Here is a 25,410-nt window from a genome sequence, read left to right as displayed (position 1 = left end):
CACCTGCTGTCACTTGTCTGTGAATCAGATGCTCCAATGACGCTTTCAGCTGGTAAAAATGAAAGAGGACAATGTTCTCACTGAGTGCAGTGTTGTTGAGTTTAGACCATGACACTGACTGTGGTGTCCTGGTCAGTGAGAGAAGAGAAAACAGTAGCTCCATTACTGTTAGAACTCTCTCCCTCAGTTGTGTCTCTAGTGTCAAACAGCGAGCGGGAGAAGGTCGAAGTTGCGACGTTGGGTCTGTCTGGAGGGTGAATGTAGTGCTGACAGGTGGTGGCAGAAAAGTGCTGCAGTGCCTCCGATCTTCATCATCGGTCTCCTCCTCCCCCCGCTGGTCAGGTCTCGAAGTACTTGTAGATCTGAGAGACGTACTGCATGACGCTCTGCCAGTCGGGCCTGTCGGTCTTCATCAGCTCCTCGATGTCCTGTTTGTAAAGTCAACGAGAGAGAGGTGAGAGAACTGAGTTTAATTTAAAGTTTGTAAAACGTGTTTTGAACGAAGCTTTATTAACAAGTCTTACACTGAAGTAATCAGCTGAAGCCAAAGTTCTGTTCTTTAATTCTGTTTTTTATACAAATAATATAACTTATTCTGCAAGGATTGCTACACGTGATCCTAAATAGAGAGAATTACTATTATTCATTCGCCCTTGATTAAGAAAAAGTGTTCAACAAATGCAGTGAATGTAAATGTTTTGGAATCTTTACATTTGATCAAGTCAGACACACAGACACAACCCAAAACCACATCATCCTTTGCATTCTTCATTTTTCATTGAATTGCATTTGTGCTCTGATCTACAGAATTTGGAGACTCCTCTAATTTCAAGACTGTGATCCAGCTGTGTGAAGCTGCAGCGAGATGCCGGGAGACAAAACTCAACTGACAGCGATGAGTCAGAGGATGAACCGGGCTTTCACACGACTCCATGTCGAGCCACATCTCCTCTCTGAGCTGCAGCTGAGTATCTGGTTAAGGCAGCACATGACGGGAGAGTAAAACACAGTCAATAGACTAGAAAGAGGCAGCCAGTTCTACTCTGATTGCTGTAATTCATTTGTTTATAGTATTTTTAGGTCACTGACATGGGAATAAGTTTACAGTATTAAATCTGGCGGGCACAAGCATGTAATGGAGAATTAATTAGATAAAGAAATGTGAACTCTGGCCTCCTAAATTACTTCCTTGCTGAGGTCCATTTGATTCTTCCAGATTTAGAGCAAATGATCTATTAGGACCCTTTTGTGTATTTTCAAAAATCAATTTATTTTCAGTTGGACTTTTGAAAGGAAATACCCTGAAACTAGAAGCTGTCATTAGAGAGAGTAAAAAGTCATGCACAGCAATCAGCAATCCCTTCAAACATGTTTTAAATCAGAAGTTGCAGCTGGAGTGGCACCGGAGAGAAGATATTTCATTTGTGCTGGCAGTGAGACAGCAGCAGATTATTCCTCTATATAGTTTTTAATCTGTTTTCCCTGGAAGTTGTGTATGAGAGGGATTAACTCGACCTGGTCAGCATTAAACTGTTTAGTGTCCACACTGTAACTGGCAGTGATATGTGTGTGTTTGTATGAGAATGAAGGAAATACAGTGAGTACACTGAAAATAAGAACATAAAAGGAAGTGTGGGCGTATGTGTGTGTGGTCTGTCATAGGCTACTTTTGGGGGAAAATTTCAGATGTAGGACCAGCTTGTCCTATTGCAGACTAAATCATGTCAAAATTTTGGGTCAATGGTTGAGGTTAGGGTTAAGATGAGTTACCAGGTAATGTGTGTGTGACGGTGTTTTTATGAACAACAGCTCCTGACTTCTAGGATCTGAAGCTAAAATCACAATGATTTTGTTTGAACATCTGATGTACAAAAGGCCCCCCAAAAAAATCTCAATCAGCTTCCCGTATGAACGATGGATGCTGCTGCTGAACACACTATTTTCTGCCATAACAGTTGTGGTTATTTCACCTGAGATTAAACTTATTAAAATGTCTTTTCCCAGTAGTGGAAGGGGCTCAGTGTTGTTTTTTTTGTTGTTTATGTTGCTAAGCCAACATCAACCAAATCTGATCAAACTACACCCACACAGTCCTGATGATGCAGATTAGCTGAATCTTTGAGCGTCAGACCCAAAAGAACCCTGAGTTTCAAAATTGTTAAGGAGCTGCTTGGTGGGGATATCAAGGAGGTCCAGTTAGACTCATAGATCCATCAAGTGGTTTATAAAGTTTATAAAGCGGAGAGAGAGTTTTACAGTTCTGGAAAGTTATCAAGTTATCTTTTCTCATTCACAGGAATGAGAGGGCAGCATTTTCCCATACAGCGATTAAGTTAGTCTGACCACAGTCTTAAACTCTTATTTATTATTTTTTCCTGAACTTTTTGTTGCTTATGTAGTTTATTTAGAATGTTTAATGTTATAGACACAAACCTGATAGATTTGAGGTCAAGTTTTGAGGAGATTTGAATGAAAATCCAACATCAAACTGTCATACATCATGACAGAACACAGGTTTTTCTCACTGAGTGCTCACTAAATCTTCTATTGGTGGAGCAGCTGCTTATTATTCATCCATTTCTGAATAAAGCTGCTAATGTTTTCACAAAACGACAAAGCTGATCAAATCAAATTGATCTGAATTATGAATTATGTTAGTTTTTCTCTTGAAGCAAAGTGTAACAGATTTCCAGCGTGCAGTCCTGGAACACAAGCCAGAGGCCATCCAGCAATAAAAGACTCAGTGTCTGATATGACAGAGATAAGCTCATGACTGTCATGTTGGTCTGATAAAAAAGCTTCTGGGGCATCTCTGTTCTGAAGAAGTTTGACAAATCTAAGTATACTTTTTCCATTCTGTCTAACTGAAGGATCTCTCTGTGTTATAAGTTTAGGTGTGTGTCTGTGAGTTTGACTTAATTCCCTTCCAAGAACACACACTTAAAACCAGGTGATTAGGGAGAGCTTGTGCAGTTGGAGATGAAGCTGTGTCCCCCAATTAGTAAAACACAGATATTTGGATAAGTGGTTAAAGTTGAGGTTAGGGTTAGGGTTAAAGTAAATTTCCAAGAAATTAATATAAGTATACGTAATGTACCAAAAGGTGACATAAAGGTAGAGTCATTCATTCCAGAGAAAGATTGTTGTTATTTGAACTAAACACCCATATCAATACACCATCTCTTCTTCAGAAGCTCCTCCCCTCCAAAATTCATATTTCTTACAACAGTGAGAAATATGGTGGAATCCAGAGTGACGCATCAACTGTATGCCTCTATACAGCCTCCCCACTTCTCACTGGACCTGAGTTCAGCATCTCTGTCCACAGAAGCAGCCGTCTGTCAGCCGTAGCTCCTGCAGAGCTGAGCGACCGCGGCGGGACAAAGTGTCTTCACCCGGCTGACTGACAGCAGACGGCAGACGTTTAATGAACCAGAACAGTTTGCGTGTCTGCATGTTTGACCAAAAGTGTATTGAACAATCATTGACTCCACCTTTAAGTAAACCCGCATGGGTGTTGTGTATATGTCTGTGTGTACGTGTCTGTGCGTGTGAGTGGCAGCTCAACTCACCAGTGAGGGTTTGATGCCAATGCTTTCAGCCGCCTGGAAAGCCAGGGTCAGATTCCGGACCTGAAGAAAAACAAACCACTGGGTGCTGAGACACTGAAACTATTCTCTGCTTGCTGTGATATTTCAGTACCACACACAGAGTTTTGGAAGCAACAATAAGCTCACAAATACATCCATGAGCCCTGCAAACACCATATATGCAGCTTAAAACGTGTGTGAGCCTTGGTTTGTTTGTTTGAGCATTTCAGTGTATTATATGACCTCTTGTGCTTATTTGACAAGTGTCAGGCTCCACTGAGCAGACATCTGTGAGCCTAATTAACACCTGCAGGAGCTGGATCTCTGTATGTGTCGGTCACTTTTTTTTGGTAATTTCTCCACAAAGGAGTGATATTTTAAAACTTAATAAATGAAATACAAACTGTCCTCTAAATGGAAATTAGCACCCAATCTCATTAAGATAATATCTTGTGCTTCTCACAATCACTTCAACCATCATATTAACTGTCTCGAGACATCAGCACCTCTGCATTGATGAATTAAAAAATCATAAATTCTTAATAATTGCTTCTGCAGCTGTAGACTGGATAGTTATAGAACAAACTTTCCCTGTTTCACCTAAAATATTCCACCTATAAAGTTGTTTTTCTTAAAAACATCTATGATAAAGGGTGAAGGAGGGCAGTAATGGGATTACTGGAAGGACAGATTATACTGGGAAGAGGTTGGGTGTTTGGGCCTCGGGGAAAGTCACTCAGCAAGAGTTATTAAAGCCAACACACGTCTATTGAATTATTCAGAGAGATGGGCCACGCAATGTCTCTATCATCAGCTTAATGTTACACATTCACACAGACAAGGCCGCGCGCACACGCCTACGCTGCTAATTTGTCATATAGGATGTGTCAGGCCTGGTCTGAGGTGTTTGTCGATTGTTTTAATCTTGTAGAAAGACCTGCAGAGGAACCATATTGTTTACAAAGTTGCCCGCTTGTTACTGTATATACTACCTGCATGTCCACACTGCAGAGCTGTCAACACCGAGCTATAGCTGCTGCTCTGCAGATCACTGACAGTATAACTACACAAATGCCACATTCATAATTCATCCTGGGGGTGTCTGGTAATGCTGTGTGGACGATATGGCAGGCTTATAAAATGTATACAGCTTCATAAAGGAAGTCTGTAATGTGCAGCTTAATGATGGAAAAAATGACTCCTGGCAAAATAGCTTCAAAGCATTACAGGGTTTTTATTTTCCTCTTGGCAAACATTCTTCTTCAGACCTACAGTGTGTAAGCAAACTATTTTCACAGTTTACAGGTTCACTTTTTCCACAAACAACCTATTGTGGCTTCATGTGTGCTGTTTTTTTGTGGAGACACAATGTTGCACATCTAAGTAGAAGACAGGACAATAAAAGATGCTGAGGGTGTGGTTTGTTTGCTTCACTCATTAATCAGAAAGGACATTCAGACTATACTTTTGAAGAGAAAACAAATGTGTCGTCACTTTCTGACTGTGCCACTTGAGGTCTGAAAGATTGATCATTTTATGTGATTTCTAAGAAAAGCATCCTGTCAGAAAATGATGTAACACTTGCAGTATATTGTGCCATCAGCATTTTGCACAGCATGTGAGGTAGCTCACTCCTCTGGTATGAACTTACATGAACCCACAGAATTGCTCACAAATGGATGTCAAAACTTGTGTGGGTCATGAGTGAAGTGATGACTTGAACCTAAGTGAGCAACAATCGGATAAAAGGACAGAAGTAGCATGGGAATTGTACCTACGTGTGTGTGTGTGTGTGTGTGTGTGTGTGTGTGTGTGATGCAGTCTTCCTGTAGTTTTTCTACCTTATCTTGACTGATGAGTTCCTGGTAAGGGATGTGGGCGGGCAGATATGTGTGCAGGAGGGCACAAAAAGCCAGGCCATCACTCCAACTGCTGCTGAAGTTGGTCACATCAATATTCTGTAGAGGATGCAACAACCAAAAAAACAGCAATCACACACAAACCAAAATCAATTACACACACTAATAATAAGCATAAAGTGCCCATAATTTCTGTGGGAGAGCTAATAGTCTCCTGGGCACATGGACAGGCAATTAAAAAAAGTCATTAAGTCACAGTACCACAGGAAACAACATGAAAATTAAAATGTGGGTCGCGTTTCCTTTGGTGGATGTTTGTAGGATCTTCTTAGATCCCCTTTGCTCCCTCTGATCTCTCTGCTGGCTGAAGAACATGCATAGCAGCACGTCCAGTTTGTTATGTTATTTTGTGTACGTGTGTGATTCACAGAGCATCGTCACCTCTGTGTTCTGAGTATGCAGTCTGATAAGAGTAGAACGTTTGGAGGAAATACTTCCTTCGGACCATTGTTGGGTGTTTGCTGGATCCCCGTTGGATAGATCAGTTATTTCCGGTGTCTCCTTCATTCATAGTCGTCACATACTTTACATACTTGTTATAATTCTTCGTTCAGGTTTTTAAAGATTTGTTTTGGGGGTGGGGTGGGGGTTTGCCTATATTGGACAGAGGATAGAGAAATGGCAAACAGGAAACAAGAAGAGAGAGAGACAGGTACGACATGTAATAAAGGTCATTGGCTGGAACTGACGTTGCAGTTTTGTGGTATGACAGTGACCACTCAAGTGCTTTAAACTGAACAAAATCCACAACAAAGCAACATTAATAAAAATAAAAGGATGCATTACTCTCTCTCTCTCTTTACAACCTTTGATCCATTCCTTTCAGTCCAACTAAAAACACAACCAATCCTTCCTCTTTTATGCATTTTTCCCAGCATTGTTCATGGGTCTCTGCTTTAGTCCTTAGATAAGGAGTCAGTTTTTCCATCGAGTATATTTCCTGTATAATGTCCAGCCACTGTCCTGGTCTTGGGACGACAGGGGGATGGGGAGGGTGGTCACATTTCAACCGGCTCCATGTGGCGGTCTTTTTATATGCAAGTATCAGAATTTTGAAGAAATAAATGTCCTCCTTTTGAATAATGTCACTGGGTATTAGCACACAATGTTTAATGTTTAACTTGTTCACATCTTAGTTTAGCATGTTAGTATGCTAACAGTTATTAATTAACATACAGCTGTGGCTGATGTGGTCATAAAAAAAACATTGAACATATAAAATATTTGACGCAAAGATCAATAAAGATTTTGACATTTCACTTAAAAACAAAAGTGTGTAAGTGTCTTAGCTATCCCTAGAGCCATGCTGCTGCTGAGGAAACAAACTGCCAATATATTGCCCAGTGTGTATGTTGCTGAAATTCTCTTCTTTCCCAAATGTATTTTCCCACAGGACGTACAGCATTCACTGTGGGTGTGTGTGTGTGATGCTGCTGTGTCTGGCTGGGTGAGGCTACAAACTGTAACTAAGAGATGTCATTCAACTAAAAACAGAAAAAATAACATAAAACATACACATTCTATTGAAAATCTGTTCAAAAAGTGAATAGAAACATAGTTTTTTAAAATTGTCTGTGATAAAGTGCTGCATTTAATATCTTTGGGTACATCTGTGCATCTGTACACACAGCATTAGCACCAGTGAGATGTGAGAGATTGGGCATGCAATCATATGTTTGTTTACTGTCTTCAGTGGCTGGCCCTGAGGACCAGAGACCTGCTGATTTTCATTGTATAATCTAATCAGGGACTGATCCATACATGTGAGGCCAGGTGAATGTAATTAACTACCTGATAGGACAGAGAAATGGCACAACTCTAGCTCCTGAGGACAAGAATTAAAAAATCACAGCTCAAAGTCACTCGCAGTAATGAATATCCCCCAAGCTCCGAGAAGTGTTGATAAATTCGTTATGTCTGATCACCTTCTCTTGTATGCTTTGGCTTTATGGAAGACGGTTCACTCAGCTTAAAGTTGGATGTAGTTTCAAGATATGAGGAGAAAGAAAACAGCTGTAGGACAGGAGCAGATGATTACATGTTTTCTAGTTGTGGAGCTGACAGTCACACTGATATAAACCTGGCTGTGTTCAGTACTGGTAACTGATATGAATATATGCCTTTAGCATGTGAAAGTGATGTGCTACCTATTTTCACGCAATGGGTTGCCATTAAATTTTGTGACATTCACAGTCACTAGAGGATGAATCCTACTCACTTTGGTGATCCCCTGATTCTTCCTCCACCAGAAGGTTTTCACTAAAACGTCTCAACAGCTGTTGGATTGCCATGACATTTTCTGCATTCATGTTCCCCAAAGGATCTAATAATTTTGGTGACTTGACCCTGACTTTTCATCAGGCGTCATCGCTGGCTCTATCTCCAAATTTGTCCAATGCTTCCCATCAGCCTTGGCTGTACATATTCAGTGCTAGTCAACAAATGGTAGCATGCTAACATCGTTAACTTAAATGGCGAACATGGTACACATTACACCTGTTAAATCATAATGAGCACTGTGCTGTTACCATGGGTGTAGATCCTGTTTGGTCATACAATGTCATGATTGATTCATGTTAATATACAGAAAATTGTTAATTATATTAAAGTTCTACTAAAGTACTTGTAAGTGTTGTTGTATTTGTATTAAGATAATAATTTCATATAGTTAAATAATTTAGATAAAAATGTTAAATAAGTAAAGTCATGGGTTCATTTCATAATTTACTTTATAAGTTGAGTAAAGTAAAATTGGTGCTGTTGTGTTTCGGCCCGGAACCAATGTTTATTACTTGAGTGACGGCAGACTTAATGCTGCACTGTGAAGCTAGACTGCTAAGCATGGCCTAAAGCGCTTCAAGAACCTCTCTTCATGACTAGCGGCTAACGAGGTATTTTTTCTTTGTGTTAGTGATGCATTTTGTTTATGTTTACACAACGCGACATTTATGCTTTATTTACTTCATGTACAATCTTTGTTGTGAGCTGATATATTTGTATGTTTGTATTAACAGTTCTCAGGGCATAATGGCATAAATGCAGAAAGGCATGACAGCATGAACGATGAAGAAGAAACAAAATAAATGCCAGTAAGAACACAACTGTGTGTGTGTCGTGACGAGAGCTACAGTACTATTAAAGTACTATTTTGAATATCCCTTACAGCATGCAAGAAAGCATCATTGTACCTGAGTTGTATGCAATAAAATATGCGTCTCTGTGGCCGGTTGTTGATCTGGGATCTGAAGGAGCCACTATTTCATCCTAATGAAGCAAAACAGGATGCATAGTCCTGCTTTCCATCAACAATTACCTCTTTAATAACCACTTTGATCAGTTTACAGAAATGTGTAACGTTGCTCTCAGACGGTAAGCAATTTCTATTGTGCATATAAAAGTTTTCATTTCATTTTCATCCACAGGCTTTGATGGTGTAATCAAGGCTGAAAGTGAGAGTAGTCAGATGCACAAGTCTCCTCTCCATCAGTTACTGCCTGTCTGTTATGTCTGGAGGGCAGACCTGTGCAGTCATGTCAGCACACATTCCTCTCATAACTCCCCTCTTCTCTCTCTCTCTCAGCTGGCTCGGCAGCACCACTAGTAGTCAAGTTAAGTCAAGCTGGTTTTATTTATCCAGCGTCAAATCACAGCAAGTTATCTCAGGGCACTTTTCACAAAGAGCAGGTCTAGACCATCCTCTTTAATTAATGCAGTAGTGCTGAGTGTGTGTGATGTATGTGCACATTGCCACACACACACACACACACACACACACACACACACACACACACACACACACACACACATATTGAGGGAGCAATCAGTTAATCAGAACCCAGAGAATCCCAAGACCAAGAGAGACAATGACTAATATGCTGATAAGAGGGGTTTCAGAGGGCACTTTGTGTATGATGTGTGCTAGAGAGAGAGAGAGTGTGTGTGTGTGTGTGTGTGTGTGTGTGTGTGGGTGTTGGGATAGTCTGAGGAGAGCACATGTCCTAATCCAGGCCAGGACCGGTAGGTATGTTGGAGTTCAGGGTGGGAGAGAAAGAGGAGGAGGAGAGGGGGTTAGGGGGGGTCGTTCAGGGTAGGAAAAGAGGGAGAGGCATGAATGCTAAAACAGCAGCGGACAACAACAGCTCTCTGGGAGCCGGCTCAGAAAAGCAAACACAGCATCAAGCGACAGGAAGCGTCTCGCTCGGCACAAAAGGCAGAGCCGTCGCTTTTTAGGGCTCAGAGAAAGAGAGTATGAGAGAAGCTGGGGATTGTTACAAAGAGAGGACTGAACAGAGAGGAAAAAAGAAAAGAGAGAGAACGTCAAGTTAATCTGTGTATATTTGCTTTGGTCCGCCTCCAAGCAGCAGCAGATACGATCTATGATAGAATCAGTAGTTAAATTAAGAGTGAAAATAACATTTAAAGCAGGTAACAAACTTCAGACACACTCTCTCTCTCACACACACACACACACACACACAGCTGTTCTTCGATAGACTAGAATGGCCCCTCACTGCAGCATTCATTGTCTGCCTTTTTAATGGTGCACACTTTGAATAAAACTGGGCTGCCTATTCATCTGAAAGATCTTCATGATGTAACAATACACAGGCTGAAATATTTGCATCTACTGCAAAAATGCTAGAAGTGGAAAAACTGGTGTGATAACTGTCTATTTTTGTAGTTTTAATATGTTTTTACTTTTAGTTCACAAAACATTTGACTACATCTAACAATTATTTATTATCAAGAAAGAAACTTTTTTGTGAAAATGCCCATCACAATTTCTCATAGCCTGAGCTGTTGCCTTCAAAGTCTAAAACTTGTTCCTTATACAATTATGTAAAAAGCAAAGGCAATCAATTGTAGAGGACAATTTTTCTGCCACCCGACCAATCATTTCAGCCCTACCTGTGACCTCATCCTCCGGAGTAACTCCTGCAGAGGACATTAAAGGCCAAGGACATGCCACATCCTGCCTGGACGACATTTTTCTATACATTGTAAACCATTTTGAAATGGTATTCACAGATGAGCTGGACCCGAGCCAGACACTAAATACCACAGATTGTGGTACACTGTGTGCAGCAATACAAGGAAAGTGTGTGCTTTCTGCAGCTGTGTGTAAATGCTTCTGAACCTGTGACAAGTCCAGCAGAATGGAGTAAAGCCTCTCTGCTGTCATGTCTTCATGACACGTTGACACCCAGACGTCAATGTGCCATTATTGCAATATTGAACTCTGGCTGACAGATGAGGACTGTAAAAACACTACACAAAAACACAATGCGACACACAGCAGGCAGGGAACGGTGGAGGATAACTGTGACACATACACACACGGTTTGTTAAAAAGCCATTAGTCTAAAGGGTGAAAGCAGGAGACATCAAGCCTGAGAGAGTCGTCTGACTGATGAGCTCACTATATTTCCTGTCAGAGGATCTCTCTGCCTCACTGGGATTTAATGAGTGGGGCAACAAGAGGATGGCATGTGAGAAAGAAATAAAAATAAAAGAAACAAACAAAAAAGGAGAAAAGAAAGTTTGAAATGGAGAGGCAAAGAACGGCAGAGACAGGCGCGCGGGGAGAACGACCTAATAGACCTTGCAATGAATCATTGTCATGAGCACTGACAGGCTGAATGCCCAGGCAGGCGGGACCATGAAGATAAAGACAGGGCAACGAGGGAAGGTCACAGAGCTGGTGGAGCTGCTACATACGGTTTAATGGACCCACTCTGTACTCAGGACCAGATGAAAGCGAGGGGGGGGGGGGGGGGGGGTTAAAGAGGACACAGAACTACACAGGTCACCTGGACTGATGCTTTCTGATAGCCCTGGATTAAAAATGTTCATCTATCTGATGAATAATAAGATGATGTTTGGGCTCAATATGTCCTTCAATATATCCTCCTTTCATCACTGTGGATCTTTGAATATGACTTATTACTTTTAAAACTGGCTTTTATTTTTTATTTCCCTTTAAAACTCACTAAACTTGGCCCTGCCTCCATTGCTTTAGCTGAGCTGGTCTCAACACATCCTGGACCTCTCGCTGTATTTGACATTCATTTTCTCATCTGATTGTGAAAAAGACTGCAAACAAGCATATTTCTGAAAATGTCAGCGTGTTCCTTTAATAAGACAGCGCAGCACTTCCTTCTATTGTTACACTGAGAATATTTAACTGTACCTCTCAGACTAGTGGAGTGATTTAAATAACCACTTAGCACAATCACTACCAGGTGTCAAGAATTGCTCAGTATGCATGTTTTTTTGTGGGGTTTTTTGCACTTAAGCTCAGACAACCTCAAGGATTTCCAGTCATGTTTTTAACTCAACTTTGACCTACATACTATGATTATGGTTTAGTAGTTATGATTACTGAGCATTAGATAAATAGACAAGATATTTCGGACACTTTCGGTTAACCCTCTACTATGTTTCCTTACACTGATGATGTCACTCACACCACTATTACTATTAATCCTTCATTATTAGAACTTACAGTAACGGCTACTCTTTGAACTTCAACCCTCTCCCCCTCCTCGATATCAGACCTCCATTCCTCCCTCGCCTGGGGGTCCATTCCTGTCTCTTCAATGGCTTTGTGTGAGTGTGTATGTGTGTGTGTGTGTGAGAGTGAGTTTCCCAGACGGGGCCGGATGAGCTGTGCTCTGTCAGACCCAGCTGAGCCTAATGTTCTGATCCTTTGCTCATTGTTCCCATTTTGAACAAATACAGCATTTATTGTTGTTTGGCTTCTATGGTTAATTGAGGGGGAAAAAAAGCTTTAAAAGTGTCCGGAGCTCTTCTAAATTAAGACATCAAAGAGCCTGATAAATATACAGAGGGAGGCTAGCGTGTTTTCCAACAAGCCACCATCAAACCAGCTGCTCAAGAAAGTCTTTACCTCACTGAGAATGACTGATCAGCAGTGATATAGCGTATTGTTATAATTGAACTACTATAAAGAAGACTCTACAATTATCAATTATGCTCTTTAAATATGAGAGATTTTTTTTACAATTACACTTAAAAAGCTTCAAAAGTAGACATGAACATGGTCCAGCTCACTTTGTGAAAGCAACTCCTCCTAGTCCATTCAAACAGTGTCAATTCATTTATAGATAGAGATTTAAATAATTACAACTTCCATGGAAGAAACAAAAACAAAAGCTATTCAGACATGTTCTTTTGCACGTGCACAAAGTCCTTTGTGAATACTAATTTCCTGTGAGAGGCCCCTTTAGTCTCTCCCACAGGACAGAGTCAATCAGAGCCAGCTTAAGGTCTTCACTGGTCGATATGTGCTTCCCAGAATCTGACATTTGAAGTGTGAAGGAGTGTGTCTGGGCTCACATGTCATTCTGTGCTGAGGACACAGGTCAAGTATTGAACTGCTCTAAGCTCTGCTGCATTACTAGGCTATGAAGGCAGCTGGGGAGTAAACACACCACTTTCATCTTTAGGGGGATCAGTGGGTCTTTTCCATGGTAATAGCACTGCCAGCCTACTCTTGTGTCAGTGTTTAAATGCATGCCATTTGCCACGTTTTACTTCTCTTTCTCTAATTGAATTCGCTGTCACAGTCTGTCCAGAGACCAGGTCCATAAGGCAGACAACATGTACACACCTACACACACATCCACACATAAGTAGACTCACACCTGTGGCGACACCTAATACATGATTAAAGACACGTAGGCCATGGTCACTGGGACATAATGCATGACTTAATACACGTAGGCAATGGTTACGGCTTTCATCATGGTTTTTTCATTCTATGCTTCATGCATTGAATAAACAAGAGCTTCCATTTGCAGAGCCACGCATAACCTGGCATGACACAATCAATGTTAGAGTTCAAGTCAAACAGCAAGAAAGGCCCCAGTCTTGGATTACATCTGGTCTCTGTTTTCTGTCTCTGATAGTAGAGACATTCTGCCAATCCATGATCTCTTTTTAGGGCCAGATAACATTTACTTTGGTAGTATATATTTTCCAGTGTTCAAGATAGGTTTTTTTTACATTGTGTTATAATTTGGTTGACACTGATTTGTGCTTGGAAAGCAGTGTTGGCGTGAGATTGGTCAGAGTGTGTCTGTACCCAGCACCAGTGTGGGTATGGAGGGTTTTGGAATGGAGGGGTACAAGGGAGGCTAGATTTAAGCTGATAAAAAAAACAATCTGAGTCAGTGGGTATCTGCCTAATTCTGCTCTACATGCATTTGTTGGTGTTTTTCTTTGTATGTGTGAAATGTATCTGCAGAATCCGGCATGTGCAGGGTTGCTGCACACTTTCTGAAATCAAATTGAATGCTTTTTAAGACCTTAAGACCTTGACTGAGAAGACTTAATACTCTTTCCACAGCCAAACAAATGTTTGAAATCAATTTGACGATATTAGGGACATTTTTCTGGATATTTTTGTATTTCCATATAACAATCATAAGTAAAAGCACAATAAATGAACTGCATGTGATGGACTGTCAAAAAAATATCACAAAAAGTACGAGCTGGGCCGGACTGAGTGATTACAGAAGACCAAGCCATATTTAAATAAGTGAATCCTGCGTGGAGGTATATTTCTCATACAAATAGGCATGACTTCAGAATTTAAGGAGTTTTTTTTAAGGAGTCGCAGGAACCCTGATGTAAAGATTTTGTTGGTATTGCTACGGTGACTGAATTGACTCCATACTTCACTAACATACAGCACAATGAGCTGGATGACATTTCAAATACTTTCAGATTTAATTGAATTAGTAAACTTCCCTTCATTTCATTCCAGTTGTATTAGCACACCAAAACCTCCATTCTGCTCTCATTTCACTCTCCTCTTGTGATAATCACAGACTCACATGTCTCTCATCCTTTTATTGATAGGCCAAGTGTGACATGGGGCTTTGTGCACACCTATAAATCACACAGATTTACTATATCCTCGGTGGCTATTTCCACCTAAACATCAAATGATCTTCCAGCAGGCTTACAATGGCCTCGTTTTCTGTTTCACTTTAATTAGGCTGCTGTTTGACTGCAAGGCTCGCCCACAATAGGACTGTAATAACAACTGGCACGGGGCTGACCCTCCCATCGGCTTTGTTCTCGTCTCACACAACAGCTTTTCTGGCTCTGCAGATGAAAATGATATAAGGGCTTGTTTCCTGACTGCCCCGTTTAGAAGAGAGAACAGCGATGGTCAAAGCTGCCTCTTCAAAGTGACCATTAATTATGCTGCCAGAAGAGGCCGAGCATGGTGACTCTACACTAAAGAGCCAATTATTAAGTTATTACCTGTTTGACCCTCGTCCGCAGCAGAAAGGAGAGGGGCCGCAAAGAGCATGTGGATGTAATGATAAGACTTAACCTCACTAACCTTTATTAATATACAAAAGCACGACAGAAAGAGAGAAAGAAAAAGCGAGCATTGATGTGGTGGTCTTTTGCGCGACGGTCGAGGTCTCTGTGCCTTTGTCGTCCTAGAACTACAAACCGTGTGACAGATCAGACAGTCTTTCTGGGCATTAGGCCTGTAATTGGTGCCTTGGGTGTGGACAGAGGCCCCATGACTCTGTAACAACCTGACCTTTCACCAGGCATATGAAGCTCAACACGTCCTCTGACAGTAACCTTTTCCCTCCGTTCGACATGAAGCCAATGGTCGCATATGTCCTGCTACTGAGAACTCACCCAGGATCCACTTACTTTAACCGATGCACAAACATTACACATCACATACGGTCCATATCCTCAGAAACAGAAATCCCTGTGGATGAAGGTGGTGGAATTCAACTAGGCGAAGGAAAAGCTCAAGAGGAAAATAACAGCCGCTCTTATAAATCTCTGCTGATCGTCGTCATGGCAAAAGTTAAACATTTAATGTACAAAATATTTGGGAAATCGTTCGGAAGTGGAGTTGTAGAACTTTTTGCTCAATCTACATGTCGGATATCTCAAAGTATAAATATCTCATCTGCTTCCCTTAATCTTCTCCTTTGTGCCTGATGCAGATGACTACTCTACACTACATGATGACACTATAATGTAGCTCAATTTGTACAGTATGTTTATTGTCTTAAATGTTTGTTAAGAAGTTCCTTGGAAACTCGGTCTAACAAAAAGGTCTATAAAAGCACTGTTGTCTTTACTCCCTTTAGACAGACAAAACATGTTGATCCTGAACAGGTTTGTGGAACCTGGAAAAACATATTAATCTGATGATATATGTAAACAGATGTGCATCATGAGGAAAGAGTATAAATACAATACAGTATAGGGCAGCTGTTTGTTCTAAAAATAGACATTTAAAGGTTAACTGCCTAATAGTCTGTAAACGAATCCAATTACAAGTCAGGCACATGGTGCACATGGAGGAAATGCACAAACACGAAGGATCACAGCTCAAATCAAGAACAGTTACTCCAGGAGGGGGCTGATTATGCTACAGACTAAAACACTCAGAGTAGCCAAATCTTCTTACTGCATTCCTGATACTTGCAAATAATCACACTGTGCTGCTAAGCCCTTTGTGAGAGCGGATCATAGGTTCCATAGTTAAATCCAGACCAATGGGAATGAGGCTCCATTAAGGGTTTCAAGTTGCTGGACCCAACTGTCCTGGACTGAACTGAGATTTGCAAGTGTAGTTACTATTTGACAGACACTCATTTAAATTTAAGATCTTTAGCATGCTCTCAACCAGAACACAGCAGAGAGGGGCGTAAACATCCCACCAGCTGACTTTGTTTAGTCTTTTCTAGTTGTATATACTTACATTTGTGTAATGCTTTTTTGTTTAATGCTTTTGTCTATCTACAAACTTAGCTCAGTTTGTTAACAAGTGTCTCGAGTTTCATGTGGTTGTAGCATTTCGTATACAGGTAAACTGTATATAGGTACAGCATCTTATCAGACAGACCATCAGACTGTCTGTTGGTCACCAGCAGTTTTATCTCATCTGGTCAGATGTTTCCATCACAGAGGATCAGCTGTGTGTTTTACCAATGCATCTCACCGTGTGACAATCACACACCTGACCCTCAGAGGACAGAAGGGTGACTCAAAGTTCACTGAGCTGTGTATGAAATTCAGACTATTGATCTAACAACTCATCCAATTGTTCAGACCATTTATCACTGGGAAAGCTCTGCCTTTTTTTTTAGCAGTTATCATCACCTGTGCCTTTTCATACTTGGTCACACCAGAGCTAAATGCTATTAAACTAACTCTAAACAGGACGGGAACAGAGTCAATTACATGTTCAAAACTATGATAAATCTTCAATCTAAATGCTTGATTGCTGAAATGACTCCTCTTCCTCCTGAACTAGAGTTTGCAGGCTGGGACCAGTCTCCCTGGTGCTAAGAGTTTTACAGTTAGCTAGCTGGCATGCTGGCACACAAACATGATGATTAACATAGGCAAATCTTTAATCCTACTGGGTTTAATGGGCTCCTTAAACTGGGTATTAGGGAGGCTGCTAAGCCAGGTGATTGTCAGCACTTGGCTCCATGGACACGGAGAACACAGATGGGAACACATCACAATAACAATGCATAAACACAGGGACATGCAAAAAAACCAAGGAGGGCTATATAAAACACAAATGCATGAATTCAGTGTATCTGTAACAATGAGCGCTTTGCTTCATCGTTTCCATTACGTAGCTCCATAGCGAGATGACCGGTGGGTGAATGGTGTGTCTGCAAACACAGTAATGTGCGACAACTGTCTAACACCTCTGTGAAGGCCGGAAAAAATACAAAAACTGCCTGAGGGCGTACACAGAACCATACTGCATCCATAAAATGGGCAGAGGGCAGTGAGGGGGTGTAATCTCACTTTTAAATGAAAACCTAAAAAAACACTGAAAAAGTGTGAGACTAAGATCAATTTGAGACGGAGATGCAGAGAAAAGCAGGGTGTGAAAGTGAACGGAGCCTGACTTGTATGTGAGAGAGGTCTCTGGCCTGTGATCCCTACCGGATAGCCCTCTGTTTTCTTCTGGCACCACTTCAGTAAAGCGTTTCTCTTAGATCCTCCATACTCCCGCGCCAGTGCAGCCAAAGGGTCCTTTCTTTCCACACTGTCATCAGGGAAATCGCAATCACAGAGGGAGAGAGACAGAGAGTGTGTTAGAGTTTGATTCCTTTGCAAAACTGTTCTGTTCACATCCACAGTCAAACACACATGCACATGAAATATGCTTCATAAATATTTAGACAGTGACATACAGATGTTGTAGCCAAATACAATACTTCATTTATGTCTCAATCTATGTAGTTATTTCTGGATGCTAAAAATATTTCAGAAGATTAGGATTGCGTTCAATTTAAGTAAGTATTTTTCCCTGATGAAAATCCTTTTAAGGAATAACTTCTACATGCCTCTAAAGTAAAATAATACAATTCTTTCTAGATTTCTCGGGTGAATGCTTCAGCGATCCTGAAACTACCTAAAAAAAAAACTTCAGCAGCTGAAAACCATCATATATTATATTTAATTTTAAAAGAAAATTGTGCAAGAAGCAACAGATCAGCTGACAAAGCAACATAGTGTTAAACAGTACCAATTATGATAATGAGACAATTAAGCAAACTAATGAATGCATTCATGTGCAGTGCAAATATTTCATACAGAATAGGCTACAGGTAGCACTAACATTAACTCTATAGCTTAAAACCTTAAAAGCATAGAGACATAATGACAAAAGGAAATGGCTTAATGGCCTGCATAACATGTGCTATAATGGAGAAAGTGAAAATGCTTTGTGTTAAATAATGATCAATTTGTACAGCTCTTTGGCAATTCTTTACTTTCCTGTAATAGTTTTCACAATTTCCAAATGTTCCCTATTTTTTTATGTACCTTCCTGAATTTCATGATATTCTAAGATTTCTATTATCAGAGAGGACTCTGGTGTTGGATCTTCTATTATTACAACAAGATAGTTTATTTGTACAAGAGTTCAGAGTTGGCTCAAGATTACTTCGGAGTGGAGCAGCTATATATAGTTCAGCCTGTTCAGTCTGGCTTATAGTTTAAGTGCTTCAACACAGTTTTTATTTGTCTCTGTATTAATTTTCTTGTTCTAGGTCTACAGGCTGATGCTCTATTGTTTACATGTTTACACTGCAGTGAGACATATGGAGAAATGACAAGTGATTGGTTAAGTGCCCATCTGCAGTATTGTTCAGAAGGTCTAATCCCTGGGGGTCAGTGCTGGATCTGAGGCCATGGGAAGACTATGAGACACGGTCATTGCTCTGAGCACGGTAAACATTTCACACGTCATAGCAGCTCTGCTGTAAAATTCATTATTTCTCCTGTTTGAGGCACCGCAGAGCTAGAGGCAACAAGATCCTGTCAAAACAAACGTTGCAGAGGCACAATGTACTGTGCATATGCATGCTTGTATCAGCAGTGATATAGCAGCTTTATCACCACCCTAATACCATACCAAACAGGGTAATGGACTGCTGCTGTGTGAGGAAGCAGGTCTGCAGGAAGGTATATAATACAGTTAACTACATTTACATTAATATCAGATAGGCAGGTGCTGTGAAAAGATTAGGGAAACTGAGTGAAAGAATACAGTACAAATGATCTTTCTGACTCTGTGTGTGTGTGTGTGTGTGTGAGACTTTTGAATGCAGCACTTATGTAAATCGAAATGATGAAGAGCAGAAAGAGGAGGAAGAGAGGTGAGGCTGGACAGACGGGTTTTTGAATTTCCAGATCACAGAGGGTGATTTTTATTAATGTCAATAGCATGCTGGTTGAAGCTGAGGGTGTTGCTCAGTACAATGCCCAATGTTTATTGCCAAAACAAACATTGTGAAATGTAAATGTTAACTTAAACACTGAGTAATCTTCCTTAGATGTTCCCAGTTGCAGATGAGTCTAACTGAACATAGTACTACAATGTTTTTGGACGCAGAGCAGAACAGTCTGTATGAGGAAATGACAGCTGTGCCAGCAGTGAATTGATCAAAGTTGTCAAATGTTTGTTTAACATTTCTTCCCTCTCTGATAAGAGCGCACTGTGTTAAACTGTGTTAAAGTGAGGTCACATGTGTCATACCAGCAGCATATACACATGTGGTTGTGGCTATTCCAAATGTTGTTGTTTTTTTTTACATTTTCAGAAAAAAGGTGAATATGAGAAAAACTACTTGTTAATGTCTGATTTGTTGCAGTGTTGATGGTCAGAGCATGTTTGAATTAAAAATGTAAAAACATAAAATATAGGAAAAACCTACAAACAAACTGAACAAACCTGGTTTCATGCATGTCATTATATAAACTGATGTGTACTACCCTCCAACTAAAGGAAACAAATGTTTTACTGTTTCCAAAGTGAAGGAGGTGGGTCAGATTATATCAGTGGCATCAAGGAAACCCTCAGAGCTGAACAGGTGGAGTTATCCCACAGCCTGATAAGACAGAAGCCTCTGGGAAAGCACACCTGAGCTTGCTGTTGGCTCGGTTGTAGCTGAAGGATGCTGTGCGGCCGCCGAGGGAGGCGGGAGTTTTGATTACAGACTCCAAGGAAGGGCTCTTCCTCATGAGGCTGGTAGGTTTCATATCTTCCCCGCAACTCGACAACTTATCTGAGGGATCAAAGCAGGAAAGAGAGAGAGCGTCATGAGAGGATGTGAAGAATGAGTCAAAAACAGACAGATCATTTTTTATTTCAAAATAACAAAATTGACAATGCCTGTCTGTACAAACACATAACTAGAAAATGGATCAGATAAATCCTAAATCTGCTTCATATAAGGCTGATTTTATTGAAACAGCTCAGTGCATTCAGAACCATTTCTATTCAGTGCAGTACTTTATGTGTCTCAGCCAAGTAACCCAGGGAGGAGCTGTGAACCACATTTATGGTCTTAGCTGTCTTAGGCCAAAGTCATAAAACTACAGAAACAACAGTAGTCAGATGTTTATATATCTTAGTTCCTTTTCATTTTACTTTGATCGTAGATTAATAACATCTGACATTAAAGTAATGCTCATTTCTACAATCACTAACTCATAATGACACTTTGGCTGGCTGTCAGTATTCCTGAAAGCAGTGTGCAATGACTGTATGACAGTTAACTGTAATATGAAATAAATATAAATATGGATGTAAATCAACCACAACAGCTACCATCTGAAGTCACATCTGTGTACATACCGTGATGATGAGAGAATTCTCCATGATTGATTCTTTTTTCCAAAGTCTTTGATAGGGGCTTTATGTATGACTGTCTCTAAAACATAAAACAGAACAGGGGTCACACAGAATTATTCACTTACAGGAAGTCTTTTTCATGTTCATATGTAAAATATCGTCATGTGAACCTGGATAGGGGAGACAGCAGCAGCCGGTGCAGTGCGTACAGGGATCCCACTCAGCGGGCTTCTTGGTGAGGAGTGCATTTGAACTGTGTGAGCTGGTCCATCTGAAATACCCCAAAATATAAACATGGATTATTGTTTCAACATTTCAGTTTTTTGTTATATTAGTAAATAATTATCACATTGATTCCAATACTTCAGCATTAGTGTAAATAATGACTCTACAGAGAAACTCTACAGAAAAAGGACACTGTTCCAGGAAAACATAATTAAAGTAGCTTTCCATAGTGGCATATGGAGAACAGAGAGAATGACTCACATTGTGCCTTCAGTCTAGCCCAAGATAAAACAAACCATAAAAATAGGCAAAGAAGGAACAGTAGCACTATCCTGTAAAACCTGGTAGAGACAAATATTTGTGAAATGATAGGCTGACAGTAAAGACAGAGCTATAAATACTGAAATAGTATCAAGTATAAAAAACTGTCAAGTATCCTCAGTTGGCATTTATTTATTTTAGTCAGTTTTAAAGTGTTGTTTCTTTGATTACATATTCGTAATTTTAATGAGTGTAGTGTATTTTATTTACTTAAATTCTAGTGTTAAAGTACGAACTCACAATTTTTGTCTGTCTGACAAGTTTTTATAGCTGTAATCATTCCTCCTGTTCATACTGACCATTAGAAGATCCCTTCATAATGTAATTACAATGTACATGATGGAGGACAAAATCCACAGTCCTCCTTCTGTGCAAACATCTATTTAAAAGTTGAAGCTAATATGAAGCTTCAATCATCCAAATGAGTCAAATTAAGTAGATATCTTTCAACATTAAAGTATTTTTAGTGCCAAAGTCCCTGTTTTGGTAACTATACTTCCACCACAGCTCAACAGGGAAACAGTGTCAGAGAAACAAAAAGAAGGAATTTGATGCTAAAAAGACTGTAAATGTGGCAGCTATCCACTTGATATTACTAACTCAGACTGCTGAAGCCTCATATAAACTTCACCTCAACTTTTAAATGACTGTGTGGACACACTGCAGAATTTGGCCCTCCATCACTTACACTGAAAGCATATTTGAAGGGGCTTTTTTAACAGCCAGTCTGAGCAGGAGGAATGATTACAGCGATGAAAACTTCTTTCACTGTTCATATAGACACCTGACTGTTGTTTTAACACATCTAAGTACATATAAGTAGTCTGGTGTGTTTAGTTAAATGAAAGGAAAATACATTTAGAAAAAACGGTGTTCACATAGCAAGATAAAACTAAAACTACTCTATTTTACTGACACTGGTGTTGAAACAAGCTCTACAGTTTTGTCATGGTGCTGTTGAGGTTTTAACATGGAATTGCATAAAGATAGAAGTTGGTGTTGCTGAAACAGTTTTTCGAAGAACGTGACAGGAACTAACAATTTTCCACAGTGTTGCTGTGACTAAAGCTATTAAAGGAACATGTCTCCTCATCAGTCACAGTTTTATCCAACACATCAGTTTTGCACGGGTCGCAAGTGAGTCTACTGACAAACACAGGGGGAAAAAAAACAAACAAAACATCCAATGTGCCTGGGGTCAGCTCGGACCACACAGTCCCACACAACTGCACATAACTCTGTTGAGGAGAAATGACAGATATTCACACTGGATATCTCACCAGCTGTTGTCCTCTACAGTCACACTGTTGTAGTAGGATTCCTTCTCAGTGTGTATGTGTGCGTGTGTGTCAGTGTGTTGTGATGCTCGGTGCTCACTCTGTCCAACAGTATCAAAGGACTTAATCAGGGATTTGACAGTAGCTCCTGGCTCTAAGTTGGCATCTCCGCTGGCTCCGTCAATGGGTGTGGTCGGGATCATGGAGATGCCGCACCAGTGACGGCTGTTATCGGAGTCGGACACTTTCCCCTCTTCACCTTGGGACCTGACAGACACAATGAACAGAGTTGCTGTGTAGAGACACGTACAATACACACACCGAGGAGACGAGAATCTGACATGAAACTGGACTGACTTATTGTTATCGGGTTACCTGCTGAGTACAAGAATCAACGGTCTAAGATAAGGTGCTCAGTCTATTGACAAGACCATGTGATCATAGTTTGAACTAAAGATCTGTCAATAACAGGTGACCATTTGCAGATAGCCAGATCTAAACTGGGAACACAAAATCTAAGCAGTCAAAACATTAGGACACTTTCAGCACGTCGCCCCTGGTGAACATTGGACTCTGAACCAAGAAATGAGAGATTTGGAGTCTTTATCAGTAATCGATGAGGAATTTCTTAAACATTGCACTCAACTCGCCTCCACAGAGTGTACACTGATGGAGATACACAACCACAACAAGCCGTACTGGTGTAATTTCATTTATTCATTTACCTAATGAACAACAGTCAAACAGACTTACAATACACTTATGTACTCTTTCACAGGCATAAAACCAGTTCACAAGTCTGCCTAAGTCTCTCTTTGCAGAATAAATTAACAGCACATTCACTGTATTGTTCATTAAATGGCTTTGCTATAGACAAAAAATTATCACACTGTCACCATCTCATCTTTTTCTACATGGTATTTTTGGCAGTGTCCAAATGTTTACATTTTGAGCATCAGTACCTTCTTCTCTGGTAGAACAATATGGCTTTTAATAGAAATGCACAAATTGAATATATCTGATAAAAACAGGACTTTAAGTAGAACCTGAGATCCTGAAACCATATGCCGTTATACTACTACAGTATGGTGTACTATATGATGTATGGAGTTTGGCTCAAAGAAATAAATCAACCATTTGACAGGTGACATCTGTCAAAATGAGTGACATCACAAAATGTGAAGATCAGATACAGTAAAAAAGTCTGTTGAAGAAATCTCAATATGTTCAACATAGTGATTCAAGGCTGGTCAACAAAGAGGAGAAGTATCATAACCTTGAGCGCCCCCTATTTTTACACTAACATGATAAAAAGTGGAGTAAAAATGAGCTCCACTGATCCTTCGACAGTGACGCTTTAAAAGGACAAATAATCCTTTTAAGGAAACTGTAGCACAGTCTTCTTGGTCTTTGTGTTAACATGGACCGTCAGCCTTTTGGTATGTCTGAGGAGAGTAAAACTGACTTTGAGGTACAGCTGTTTGTGTTTGTGGCAGTTCTAACATCTAATTTTGGCAGTACTCTGAATTTGCCAGTATGACAAACATCAGAACCATCCTGGTTATTTTAACTGGCAGAAATAACTAATTCCAAGAATTACTGCGTTAATTAAAAAGGAATAAAGCAATGACAAAAAAAAAAATAGACACACACATGTACATTAACAGAGCAGATGATATCATTATGTCCACATGGATGTCACCTGTTTATGGCAATTTTGTGTTCTATACTGCCACCTAATGGCAATATATGACACTGCATTCAGTTTTATTCCAACTGCAGGACCAAAGATCAAATTTACAGGCTCTCTCATCTGCTGAGAAAAAATACTGAAAATACAATGTTCAGTTCTCAAATATACTCTTCATTTTTAACAACAGTGAATGCATATACTGTTGCTTTCATTCTGAGGTCAAATGTATAAGTACAAACACCTTCAAATGATTGTGATAAACTGATGTTAGCCCCTATGATCAAAATGAATTAAAGTGCTTTCCTACTGATCTCTCTCAGATGGAAGGAAGAGAAAGTACTTTGCATGTGATGTGATTGGTCAGAGGGAGAGGTGAACACAGGGTAGGGTTGCATCATACAAAAAAGTTTGTTTTAATGTCCAGTATTATAAAAAAAATAGATAAAGTGGTTGGACAGTTTGAGGTTTTGGAAGGAATCTTTTTAAAAATGTATATGAATTTGTTGTAATGACATGTTTGTTTTTGATGTACTTTCATTTTCTTTTTGTCTGTTACATAATTATATTATATATAATAATCACTGCTCACATGTGTCTTACCACTAATGTTGAGAAACATGTAGATAGACTTCTGAAACTGGAGTCTGTACGTAAAAAGTTTATTCAGTTAGCTGTAATCCATAACTGAATTTATACTGAATTTATTATTTAGTTACTGACTATATGTTTGCATGTGAAATTCTATAAAGAAATTCTATTTCACTGTTTTTGTCATATTGACACAGTTCCTTAGACACTTAACTGCCTTGATTAAAACAATGATAACAGACTGTGTTATTTATTTTGACATGTGCGTTAAATGTTCTAAGTGAGTAACTGTATTTTGCAGGACAACTGAGATGCCGTTCTGCTTAGAATAAAATGGTCTGGTGACTGCTTGTAAGGTTTTGAGAACCACAACCATGTTTCAGAAAATGTTCTTCGGCAATTGAGGAAAAACTGTAAGTCTGACTGTTTTTTTTCTTTTATTACAGATCATACTGTAAATGTCAAGTTTTAAAGTAAACTAAAAGTGGTCAAAGTGTAGGTAATTTTAATGATACAGAAATAGTAAGAACACTAAATGTAAGGTCCAGCACAAAAACCAAGAACCACCTAGTTTTTTAATAATATCAACTGGACAGTTTTGCTGTGTTGCTCT

At 39.9% G+C, this 25,410-nt stretch overlaps 1 protein-coding gene across 1 annotated transcript in view; it reads right to left on the bottom strand.

Annotated features, from left to right (window-relative positions):
- Window positions 1-338: 338 nt before the first annotated feature.
- Window positions 339-25,410, bottom strand: part of specc1 (sperm antigen with calponin homology and coiled-coil domains 1) — a 61,380-nt gene continuing 36,308 nt past the window's right edge. Inside the window, exons 8-15 of the mRNA XM_053331021.1 lie at window positions 22,617-22,783; window positions 20,864-20,964; window positions 20,697-20,772; window positions 19,980-20,124; window positions 17,495-17,597; window positions 5,432-5,548; window positions 3,573-3,632; window positions 339-428 (exon numbers count right to left, since the gene is read on the bottom strand). Of these exons, the coding sequence (XP_053186996.1) occupies window positions 339-428; window positions 3,573-3,632; window positions 5,432-5,548; window positions 17,495-17,597; window positions 19,980-20,124; window positions 20,697-20,772; window positions 20,864-20,964; window positions 22,617-22,783 (859 nt within the window). The remainder of the gene's footprint in view (window positions 429-3,572; window positions 3,633-5,431; window positions 5,549-17,494; window positions 17,598-19,979; window positions 20,125-20,696; window positions 20,773-20,863; window positions 20,965-22,616; window positions 22,784-25,410) is intronic.

This window comes from Scomber japonicus, chromosome 13 (genome assembly GCF_027409825.1).
Source record: "Scomber japonicus isolate fScoJap1 chromosome 13, fScoJap1.pri, whole genome shotgun sequence".
NCBI lineage: Eukaryota > Metazoa > Chordata > Actinopteri > Scombriformes > Scombridae > Scomber > Scomber japonicus.
The sequence above is the reverse complement of the archived record's forward strand: the minus strand, read 5'-3'. Positions and strand labels throughout refer to the sequence as shown.